The sequence below is a fragment of the Suncus etruscus genome, chromosome 1 (assembly GCF_024139225.1).
Source record: "Suncus etruscus isolate mSunEtr1 chromosome 1, mSunEtr1.pri.cur, whole genome shotgun sequence".
NCBI classification, from domain to species: Eukaryota; Metazoa; Chordata; class Mammalia; order Eulipotyphla; family Soricidae; genus Suncus; species Suncus etruscus.
Window position 1 is genome coordinate 184,990,013 of NC_064848.1, and position 12,564 is coordinate 185,002,576.

Genomic DNA, 12,564 nt, shown 5'->3' on the forward strand with positions numbered 1-12,564 from the left:
AGGTCACTTGCTTCTTTACTATTCGATATAACATTCTATCTACAGCATTCTAGCATGTTTTCTGCCTTTTCCTCATGAACTTAGAATTTAATTTTTCAGTCTAACATACCAGAACTCATATTGCCTTCAAAAACCTTATATTAAAAACAACAACAGGGCCATATCAATCAACAGGACCTGGGATCAATCCCCAGCATCCCATATGGTCCCCCAAGCCAGGAGTGATTTCTGAGCACATAGCCAGGAGTAATCCCTGAGTGTTACTGGGTGTGACCCCCCCCCCAAAAAAAAAAAAAAACCGGGCCAGAGAGCTAGTTCAGCATGTAGAGTGCCTGCCTACAAACCTGGGTTTGATCCTCTGGTATCCCATATGGTACCCCCAAGTACTGCCAGGAGCAATTCCTGTGTGCAGAGCAGAGTAATCCCTGAACATCACCAGGTATGGTCCAAAAAAACTTAAGAAAAAATAATAATAACTAAAAATAACAGAGACTATCCCCAGACTGTCTCCTCAAAAGTTTCCTTTGAGGAAGCAAGATGTTTCCTAAAGTGTAAGGAAAAGAAACAAGAGAAACTAAGAATTCCATCCTCCAAATATTACTTGTATCCCATTTATTCTTGTGTTCATGTATGAGGGCTGTGGGGTTATAGAAGCTGAAAAATAAAATTTAAAAAATGTATTTTTGCTTATTGACCCCACTTTAAAAATAGCTAAGTATGATCCTGACACTCATGCTTTCTTTATAAAGGCCCAATTCCTATGTCATCAAGTAGTATAAAAACATGAAACTGGTTAATGAGGATTAAAAGTCAAGACAAAATTAAAAAAAAAGAAAGAAAAATTCTTAGGCCAATCATGTTGTGATTTTGACCATATAAACACTTGACTGGAGTTAGACAATAGCATTGACTTAGAACCCATTGTGTACCTGCAGCAATTAATTAAAAGACCATTCCAACTACCCTCAGGAGCTTACACTCAAATGAACTAAGCAGGCTGAATAACAACAGTAAAAAAAGATAACTACAAGCCCCAAGTACTAGAAACATAAAATTATGTACATGACCAGCTTCTGCTATTGCTGAACAAAGCTTGCTACATTAAGGACTAATTAATCAGGGAGGGTCTAAACATCACTTAGCATCTTAGCATCCAACTCTCTCTCTCTTTTACACACACACACACACACACACACACACACACACACACACACACACACACACACACACACCCCTTATTTCTGGATGCTTACATTGAGACAAATATATTTAAAAGAGAATCCCAGGAGCAGGAGAGATAGCATAAAGGTAGTGAGTTTGCCTTGCATGCAGAAGGATGGTGATTCTAATCTTGGCATCCCATATGGTCCCCCAAGCCTGTCAGGAACGATTTCTGAGCATAAAGCCAGGAGTAACCCCTGAGCGCTGCCAGATGTGACCCAAAAACCAAAAAATAAATAAATAAATAATAAGTAAATAAGTAAATAAATAAATGAGAATCCCAGAAGGAAAAGAAAAATTGGGATTGAGGGAAGGATTAGGATTCTATTGATAAGCACCTAAACAATCCAGTTGATTGGAAGCTCCACCAGGGTAAGGACCCTTCCTGCCAATCTTCTTTGTACTTGTTTGTTTATTTGGGGGAAGGCATACCAGACAGTGCGCAAGGTTTATTTCTGGCTGTACTCAGGGATTATTCCTGGCAGTATTCTTATTTCATGCTGGAGGTTGAACCCAGGACAGCCACAGGCTAAACTATCTCTCCAGCTCCTGCCTGCAATCTTATCTGTACTGACTCCAGTCCTTAGTGTAAGGCCTTGCCTATAAGAAGCACTATAATGTTTGAAAATGAATAAATGGGGAGGGAAGGAAAAGAGGACCAGTTTTGAGGTAAAATATTATTTAAAAAAAAAAACATGGTGATTATTGCTGTAAAAAAGAAAGCATAACAGGGGCCAGAGAGATAGCATGGAGGTAGGGCATTTACCTTGCATGCAGAAGGACAGTGGTTTCAATCCCAACATCCCAGGTGTGACTCAAAAAACAAACAAAAAAAGAGAGAGCATGACAAACCTCAGTGAAAGAAAACCCATCAGTGTAAAAAAATATATAACTGTAACATGTGATTTTTGTCATGTAACTGGTGAAAGAATGTTTGAATTTGAGGAGATGGTAATACAACATAAATTATTTTCTGGGTGTCTCATGAGACAAGGTACTTTATAAAATAAAATAATATTTTAATTTAATTTTATAGCCATTAAAACAAAAGATCTTCATTACTTCTTGCTAATGCTTATCTTTCTTACCTCCTCAGATGAAGAGAATGATCTAGAAGAAGATGAAAGAGGCGCTCAACAGAGAGGAGGTATAAGAGCCTTATAAATGTACAGGCACTGGGCAGAATATTCAGATATTGGTAGGATATGTTTCCAGACTACACACCTTACTGAACTGACTAATTAAAGAAAGGAATTCAAAGGCCCTACAAGAGCTAGATAGGAAAATACTTTTTCTTTAAAAGCAGCTACCCCTTCCATTTAATTAATGTCCCCAGAACTGCCAAGATTTATCCTGGAGAGGGTAGGAAGCCAAACCAGATATTTATTTCTTCCTATCAGTATTTCTTAAATCAGTACAGTGAAAATGGAATTGCCTCATCGCTGAGAGATCAGAGGATTGAGAACGGAAAGAATGGCAATGTCTCCTCTCGGAGAAGCCCGGAGATTGCAAGTTCAGAGGGGAATGGAAATGTGTCAGATCTGAAAAGTGAGCGTGGGGTGAAGGATAGAATTGCTTGGGGAGGCTGACTTCTGATGGCCGGATTTGATTCCAGGCACATTTGGAAATGAATATGTAACAGGTTTGTTGAATACAAAATTACGTCTTATTCATCCCAGACTGTTAGCCATGTTTCAGGCAGTTAGCAAGCTCATCGTTTCATAGGTCAGATGCCCCTCCAACACCTCCTAAGTGGACCAAGGACCCATTCTGTCCTGTCAGTAGAGGGATGTGTGTTATATGTGTTGCTGGGACACTTCAAGGATATTCATTTCATCAGCAGAGGCAGAATTGAGTCTGATTAAGATACTGGCTTATTTTTTTTTTAAAGATGAGGAAGTCTAGAAGTTCTCTCTCTCCTCTCTCTCCTCTCTCTCTCTCTCTCTCTCTCTCTCTCTCTCTCTCTCTCTCTCTCTCTCTCTCTCTCATTACTACTACTACTTCTCTCTTTTTCCTGCCTTCTCCCTCTCCATTTCTGTGGGCTTACTTTTTCCCATTCTCTTTCTTTCTTTTTTCTCTTTAGGCATTCAGCAAAGCCTCTAGCCTCGGTTTATACTTTCTGGAAAGTGAGTACAAAAGAGGATTAGTGAAGTGCTCCACTTCAAAAATGCTCAGCTTCACCTATAAAAAGGGAAAGATAGCAAAGATACTCTTTCTGCCAAAGCAAGAAGAAAAAACTGAGAATGGCACAATGCTGTCATAAGTTGGTAGAGTTACCAGTACATTTCTCATAATTAGCACATGTATTTAAGTCAATTCAAATCTCTGCTTTCTGTTGTTTTCTATTTGTGCAGAATTCCAGAATCTTCTTTTCACCAGCCCCCTCCTCTCTCTCTCTCTCTCTCTCTCTCTATCTCTCTCGCACATTGTTTCTTTCTTAACCAACTTCTCATACTGAAAATCCTTTATGTGAAGGGCTTTAATAGAATTAGCAGAAGCTTCCTAGAGCCAACTCTGCATTTAGCCCCATTTATGAAGCAGCATCTTCTGGCAGAAATATAAAATCTAGTTTTAAATTCATCTCAGTTTCTCCTTTCACCTATCTTACTAATATTCTACCTGGCAGAGGTATAGTTAGGGATTTATTTCTTAACTATTCCAACAGCTATAAGTGGTGGGTTTTGTTTGTGGTTTTTGTTTAGTTTTTTGAGTCTAAACAAAATAGTCCTAGGGCTGCTACTCCTGGCTTCACACTTGAGGGGATCAGTCATGGAAAATGTGGTGCTCAGGCTGGAACCCAGGCCTCCTGCATGCAGAGCAGGCTTTCAGCCTGTTGATCTGTCTCCCTGACCTCTCATGTAGGTGTTTTAAAATTGTTGTTCCTGAGACTGGAGAGATAGTGCAGCAGGTAGGAAAGTTGCCTAGCATGCAGATGACCCAAGTTTGACCCCTAGCATTATATATGGTCCCCTGACCACTGCCAAGAGTAATTTCTGAGTGCTAAACTAGGAGTAAACCCTAAACATTGCTGCATGTGACCCAAAAGTCAAATACTAGACTAAATTTTTTTTTTTTTGGTTTTTGGGCCACACCCGGCGGTGCTCAGGGGTCACTCCTGGCTGTCTGCTCAGAAATAGCTCCTGGCAGACGCGGGGGACCATATGGGACACTGGGATTCAAACCAACCACCTTTAGTCCTGGATTGGCTGCTTGCAAGGCAAACGCCACTGTGCTATCTCTCCGGGCCCAAGACTAAAATTTTGTTCCTCTTGTTTCCTGCCTCTAGACTAGGTATTATGAAGTGTTGTGAGAGCTCTGAATATGCTTTCATAGTTTATACTTCCCACCACTTATAATAACTGTAATCAAAAATCAGAGGTAGTGGAGCCGGAGAGATAGCTTGGAGGTAAGGCATTTGCCTTTCATGCGAGGGTCATTGGTTCGAATCCCTGCATCCCATATAGTCCCCCAAGCCTGCCAGGATTGATTTCTGAGCATAGAGCCAGGAGTAACCCCTGAGCACTGCTGGGTGTGACCCAAAAACCAAAAACAAAACAAAACAAAAAAAATCAGAGGTAGTCTCTCTATCTTGCTCTCTCACTCTCTGCAGAATCTAAGACAGGAATTTTTATTATTTGTGTTTACTTATTTATATATATTTTTTCTCCAAAGATCAAAAACATTATAGAAGAAGTATTAAACATGTGACCATTCTAATGTCATCACTTAATAATAATAATAAATAGAGGGGCCGGAGAGATAGCGTGGAGGTAAGGTGTTTGCCTTTCATGCAGGAGGTCATCGGTTCGAATCCCGGCGCCCCATATAGTCCCCCGTGCCTGCCAGGAGCAATTTCTGAGCCTGGAGCCAGAAATAACCCCTGAGCACTGCCGGGTGTGACCCAAAAACCACAAAAATAATAATAATAAGAAGAAGAAGAAGAAGAAATAGAAATCCAAGTGAATTGAGGATACATAAAAGAGAGAAAACTCTAGGACAATGTAAATTCTCTTTTCTATTTGTTTTGTTTTGTTTTGTTTGGGGGCCATACCTAGAAATGATCAGGAGTTACTCCTGGCTCTACATTCAGAAATCACTTTTGGTGGTGCTCAGGGGACCAGACAGGATGCTGGGGATCAAACTTGGGTTGGCTGCATGCAAGGCAAGCATCCTACATGTTATACTATCTCTTTGGCCCTGTACATTCTTATATAATAGATAAGCCTCAAATTTTTGGTTCTTTTAGATTTTTTTTTTCAGCTCTCTCCTGCATTTAAGGTGGAGGATGATCTTTTATCCTGAAAGCTACTATGATTAGCAGAATTATCTTGAAAATCCACATACTTTTCTCTCCTCTGTTTTCTGAATGCTGTGCTTTTTCCCTGATGTAATTGTTAAGATTTTTAAATCCCAACTAGATCTTATCAAAGAAGGGGGGAGCAGAATTCATTTTATCCTTATTGGGTGTTAATGACCCTGTAAGATGTAATTTCTTTTATTTTATTCTGTTACCTAGAAAATCTATCACAGCCTTGTAGTATTGATTGTTCAATCTATAAAGAGCTTGGTTTACAGCATGACTGTTAGTAACAGGGTTATTTTAATGAGTGACTCTTCAACAACTCCTATTTTCACTAAATTCCAACCCATCAACCTAACTCTCTAACACTAAGTATCTTGGGTGATGAGAGCTTGTTCTTCACCCCTATGATGAGAAGAGCATGTCAAGGGAACTAAAACGACAGCTTATTCTGTACTATTTGAACTAAAACTATCAGCCGTTTCCTTGAGTAGGCAGTGTTGCATAAAAGGCAGAACTGGAGGAACCAGTCTCATTTCAACACACCAAAAATATCTAAGGAAGATCTTGAAACAAGTTACCTGTGTTCTGCAATTGTGAACAAATACAAAGATTAATCCGCTTGTGTTGATTTCTGTAGAGAAGAAAAGTGGTTGTTAATATATGGTCAATCTCTGAGGCAAAACTTTGTGCCTGCCAATGAAATAAACAGCCAACAGAGAAAGTTGGCCCAAAAGATTAGTGGTCATGCTTTGCATGCATGACCCCAGAAATTAATCCCAAGCATGACTGGGTAAGACCCACCCCTCACCCAAAAGAATGGAAACACGTAGATATTTCAAATCCTTGCTCTTTAGAGTTCATTGTTGTTGTGTGTTTGTAGTGTAGTAGGACTGTTGGGTCACACCTGAAGATGCTCAGAGACTTTTACTATTCAGGGAACTAGGTGGTGGGTGAGGATTGAACAATGCATGCAATTACATTCTAGTCCTCCAAGTTTTGTTTTTGAAACTTATTTCCCAAGACCAAGCATGAGTTGATCAATAAAATGAGTTAATCCAATAAAAGAACTTGAGGAGGCCACAGAAATAGCACAGCAGGGACTGGAACAATCACACAGAGGTAGAGCATTTGCCTTGCGAGCAGATGACCCAGGGCAGATCCATATGGTCCCCTGAGCCTGCCAGGAGTGATTTCTGAGTACAGAGCCAGGAGTAACCCCTGAGCACTGCATGGTGTGGCCCAAACACCAAAAAAAAGAAAAAAGAAAAAAAGGGAAAAGAAAGAAAAGAAATAACACAGCTGGTAGGGCAGGTGACTTATACAAGGCCAAACCAGGTTTGATCTCCAGCATCCTATATATTCCCCCAAGCTCAAAAGGAGTGATTTCTGGGTGCAGAGCCAGAAGTAACCGCTGAGTACTGCCAGACAAAGCCCCCGGAAAAAAAAAAAAAAAAGAATTTAAGATGATAATCAAGATCTGTGAGTGTTCCCCACTTGAAGATGATACTTAAAACATTATGAACCTTCTTAATTGAAAACTCAAGCTATGCAAACAGTATTGTACACTTGCTCTTTCTGTTCTGGGGTCAGTGGAGCTTCGCATATTCTTTTCATGCATTTCCTTGTGAATTAGTTGAATGATATTAGACTGAGTCTGCTTTATTGGGCTGAGCATGGCCTCCTTTTCTGCCATTCCTTTTAAACAGGCCACTGCTTTGTCCTTTATTATTTCTCACCAGCCTATATTCTAGCAAGGCTTAGCTTTATCTCCTTTTTCATTGCATCTCTTTTCCATAACTTCAGTTACAACAAGTTGACCTGCCTTCAGTCTCTTTCCCTTGAATTCTGCAACCTCCTAACAAAAGCTCAAAGTGATGGATGAACTCTACAAGGAAGACAGCCAAGTTCTGTTGTCCCTTCAGCAGGGGAAGACAGAAAGGTATTCCTTTTACCTTAGCACTTTCCGCATCACAGGGGTTCATTTTCAGTATTAACTCTACTTACAGTAGCAGCTTTTTGACCTCCGTTACAGGAGAAATGACGACCACTGGTTATCAAGCATGTAGTGTGGAATGGCAAATGCTTGGCAATAAATATCTAGAAAAGAGAGAAAACTATTTTTAATTCGATCTGTTCCTGTTCTTGTTCTTCCTATGACATTTTGTTTGCATAAAGCTTAGCTTCTCTAACATGAGATAAAAAAAAAAATAAAGATATTGTCTTTTTTTTCTCTCTCCCTCTCTAGAAAAAGTCTTTCTCAGCTCTACTAGCAATTTAAATGCAGTGATCATCCCCATCAGCTTCTCTATCATTGTAATTGTTGTTAATTGTTATAACTGTTTTAGTTATTAGTGGTGTCATTATGGCTCTAGGTCCTCTGTCTGTTTTATGCTGAATATATTAGTGCTTTGCTTTTGAATTACCGGGTTTTATTTAGTGCAGACTTACTTTTTTTTTTTTTTTTTTTTTGGAGAGACATTGAGAAATGCTGGCATTAAGCTTTATTCTTTTGTTTTTCATTCCAAATGGACAGACTGGAAAAAAAAAATAATTAGATGGAATAATGTCCTCAAAATGAGAATGAGGATGTTTTGAATTAATTAAATGGTCAGAATGCTGCACCATTTCTGATCTCAGGCTGCTGCCAGAGAAATGGAAAGCTAAAGAACCTCAAACCACCCCTCAAAGGCAGTCCTCACTCAGGCTCCCAAAACATTAGTCTCTTCGTGGTTATAAAATGGGCTGGGCAAGTTTAGGGAGTCTGGCCTCCAGACTTTCAAGTTCTTCCTGAGGCCATGTTTACCTTTCTCCCCTTCTAGGTTTTTAAATCACACCCACAGTCGTTCCAATTTTTATTACAATCTAAAACTCCTAAGGAAGCCTCTCTGGACCCATCAGACTTGAACCCCTGTTCTACAGCGCCCTCCCCACTTTTGTTTAGGTATAGCAACAGTCCTAAGTACCTCTGGGACTGCATGTTGTGTCTTGCCTCCTCTGCTGGCTGGTAGCCCTAAACCTGCGCCATGCATGGTCCATGAGAGTGCCCAGTGCCAAGGACAGTCTCTCCAGTCCATTGAACTAACTCTTTGGCTCCAATTTTTATTTGTTCTTGAAAAGCTTTTGGTTTCCTCCTGACGTTTTGTTTTCACTATGAACTATTGTGTTTATGCCCATCTATATAAATATATACATATATATTTGACACCAAAGATTGATCCTGGAATCTCATACATAAGGGGAATTCACTCTTCCACTATGACTGAAACCCAACTGCATTCATGCTTGTAATCATGGTGCTTAAATTTAAAAATCTACATATAACCCTATCCCTGTTGTACTTTTAGAGTGGGTCTTTTATCCAGGTGTTTTATATATATATATATATATATATATATATATATATATATACATATATATATATATATATCCCAAAATATCCTCATCCATCTTAGAAAGTATCCCAGATTTTTTTCAGTACATTTTTCCAGTACATGGAAAATAATTTCCCCCAGTGTCTTCTTGCTAGTTAAGAAAATTCCAAGTTAGTTTTGCTAGTCTTCTTACATTCCTAAGCATGTATTCATATTTTTAATATATATACATATATTAGGGGGCTGGTAATACTACAGCAGTTAGGATGCAAGCCTAGCGAACCTAACCTGGGTTTGGTTCCTGGAACCATATGGTCCACCAGGCACCTCCCAGGTGCAGCTTTGGTATCTCCAACACTGCAGGGCCAAAAGGCATCACAGCTTTGGATCTTTGCACTGAACCTATACCTCATCAGCCAGGAATTGCCAGCCAATTCTCTTGGACCTCCTGAGCACCACTTCGGAGTGACCCCCAAAAAAGAAAAATATATATTTTAATGAAATTATTTTCTCTACCATATATAAATCATTGAGGAATATTGCTATCATGACCAATGAGTAGATAAAGAAGATGTGGTGTATATACATATATATATATATATATATAGAGAGAGAGAGAGAGAGAGAGAGAGAGAGAGAGAGAGACTTCTACTCAGCTATAAGAAAGGATAAATCCTGCCATTTGCAGGATTGACATTGGAAGATAAGTGAAATAAGTGGGAAAGTAGAAGAAAAATGACATATGATCTCACTCTTATGTGAAACATAAAGAAACTGGGAAACAGACCAAACTCATCATAAACTAATCCTGGGATTCAGAACTCAGAACAGGGGTTAGCAGAGAGAATGACATCAGAGCCACTAAGGGCCCAGGCTTCCAATAGATAGCAGGGAGAGACATGTCAGACTTGGGTGATGCTATAACTTAACCTGGAAGAGGTGTGGAAAAGCACTCCTGGAACCACAGTAATATTAATTAATGTTGCCACGATAAGTTATTAAACTAGTACACACATAAAGAAAAAATGTTGATGTCAATACTTTTTAGTCCTAATTTTGTCCAATTTTGGAGTGATTAATCAACTCCATACAACAAAATTACAGTGGGGACTTAGAATATGGCTCAAGTGGTAAAGCACTTGCCCACCTATGCAAAGTCAGGGTTTGGATGGAAACCTGTGCCATACTGTCCCTTGAGGCCAGCTGACAGTGGCCCCAAAGCTAACAAAAATATACATTACAATGTTCTCTAGGAAAACTGTTTGACTTTCCAGGGACTAACATATCTGTATTAATTCGTGCACTGATTTTCAAATAAAACCTTGTCTTTTTAAAAACTAGCATTTTCCTCCCACTATTTTTCTTCCAAACATCCAAACGCCAACAGAGACAGAATGTTCCCAGTGTAATTGTCTTGTTTGCTGCCCTCTGTTGTCTACTGCATATGCAAACTGTTTTCTGTGTAAAGAAAATATGCCCTGTTCTATAAGGTTCATATTTTCACTTCTGCTGTGATGTCTGTATCTTAAGCTCTGTCCTGTGTCTGTTGTTATATATGTTAAGATTCATATTGAAGCTTTTATCCAGAGACATGTAGAGATGCTGTTCCACTGTGAACAGATTGAATTGTTTATAAATTATTTTAATTGTTTGCAAATTAGTTTACTTGTTCATATATGAGGAACACGTAGAAAAAGATAATATATAGCACTCTCCCATCCCCATCTATTGTCATCCTCAATGATGAGTACAATCACTCCTCAGGACAGAGTCAGACAGCTGAAATATAGAAACCTGTAGAATAGGGACTCCTCAAATCATGTGAATTTTGCTAGAACTCAGGATTCTTGACTCCTATCAATCAGAATTTCATCTTTGATAGTTCAGCTCCCATACTTCATGTCCTAGGAACAGGGAGGATTGCTGCAGGGAGAATGCGGCAATCCTCCCTGCTCTGGTGGGCATTAGCCCTCCTGTCATTCAAATCCCCAGATCCTCTCCCACTTTGTACTCTAGTGTTTAACCTTTCCGGGTAGAAGAAGATCGATACAAATTCTTCATTGTTAACAATCGATGGCTGTCCTGTGGCATCACTGCCATCTAGCCTTGCTGAGAAGCCTAGTAAATCTCTCCAGTGCTTCTAAAGCTTGGTTTGTCGTCTTCAGTTGCTTTCATTTTTAATGCAGATCACTTTGGTTTCTATTCCCCTGAGGTCTTAGATAAATCTTGGCAGACATGTTCAGGGTCTACAAATGAGATGCTGGAAAAGGGCCAGCCCACCCAGAATTTGTAATGGATGAGACACCCCTTTGGTTCCACTTCAAGATCGGGCTATTCATTTCCTTATTTATTGGTGCTTACCTCACATATAATATACCTGGGTGGGAAATGCCCAGGATGAAGCTCCTGGGTAACAGGGAAGGCCAGTGTGTCTGACTGTGATACTGGCTGACTCACCCTCTCCTGTCAACAGGCAGAAGTCAGCCTTAGCCCATCCCTTCAAATGCATCAGAAAAAGAAGCACAGAATAGCATAGACTCCCCTGATCAAGCAAGTCTGGCAAGAAATCTCTTGGTGCTGCTTGCTTACTTACAAACCAAGTGAAAAATTACCTGCCTGATCTTCTTTTATTAATAAATGAATATATTTATCATACTATTGAATAGCATCCGACGCAGGGTGATCTGTAAATATTTAATGTTAGTTAATGATCTCCTCTTCCCACAGTCCCTTGCTCATGCAGAGTGTTGGGCTGTTTCTCATCCCAGCCCCCTGAATCTTTGGGTTTCCTCAAAGCAATTTCAGAGCCCTGATTTCTACTTGCAGCTAAAAAAAAAAAAAAAGGTGGGCCCCATGGCAAAAGACAGAGTCCTTTTAACTTTGATTTCTCTTCTCTTTGATCAGTGGACTATGCTGATTACTACCAGGGCCTGTGGGATTGCCATGGTGACCAGCCAGACGAACTGTCCTTCCAGCGGGGTGATCTCATCCGTATTCTGAGCAAGGTAAGGGCACAGAGTCCAGGGCTTGGGTCAAAGTTGATTGGTTTTGTGTTTTTTTTTTTCTTTTTTCTTGATGATGTAGTAGCAATATCCAGAATGATTCCACTTCATATGCATCTCTTAAATCTTTTACCTGATTCCCTCACACCTCCAATCAATCCCCATTCATTTATTTTTGTGAGGTAAAATTTTAATTGAAAACTCAGGTTCCAAGAACAAATTTTTTTCAAATTTAAACTTACAATAAAGTACCGCTGCATCACCAGGTCCTAACACTAAAGACTGAAGCTTACACAGTTTGGCCAAACATCCTGGAAATATTCCCTTAGACTAGAGCTTCCATGCACTGCCGCCCAAAACAAAAGAAAGAAGACATATTACTAAAACTACGCCAATCAAAATTTGATCTTTTAGGGGATGTATGCTACTTAAAAGGTCAGTTGTGTGTACATAATTTATTATCATAGAATTCCTGAAGACAATCTGGCTAGGTCAGCCACCTTCTTATTTCATTTATAGATAAGCAAGACTGTAATAAAATTATGTATGGGGGAGGAGTCAGAACCATTGAGCTCAGTGGGTTTGAGCAAGCGCTGATAAGGCTAAGATAGTAAATCTAATCTCAGAGCCAGATAACTTGACTCTCTTCTTCAAACACAAAGTTAAC

General features: G+C 39.6%; 1 protein-coding gene across 1 annotated transcript in view; it reads left to right on the plus strand.

Annotated features, from left to right (window-relative positions):
• SKAP1 (src kinase associated phosphoprotein 1) overlaps window positions 1-12,564 on the plus strand; it is a 333,115-nt gene that overhangs the window by 295,920 nt on the left and 24,631 nt on the right. Inside the window, exons 11-12 of the mRNA XM_049766353.1 lie at window positions 2,318-2,368; window positions 11,800-11,900. Of these exons, the coding sequence (XP_049622310.1) occupies window positions 2,318-2,368; window positions 11,800-11,900 (152 nt within the window). The remainder of the gene's footprint in view (window positions 1-2,317; window positions 2,369-11,799; window positions 11,901-12,564) is intronic.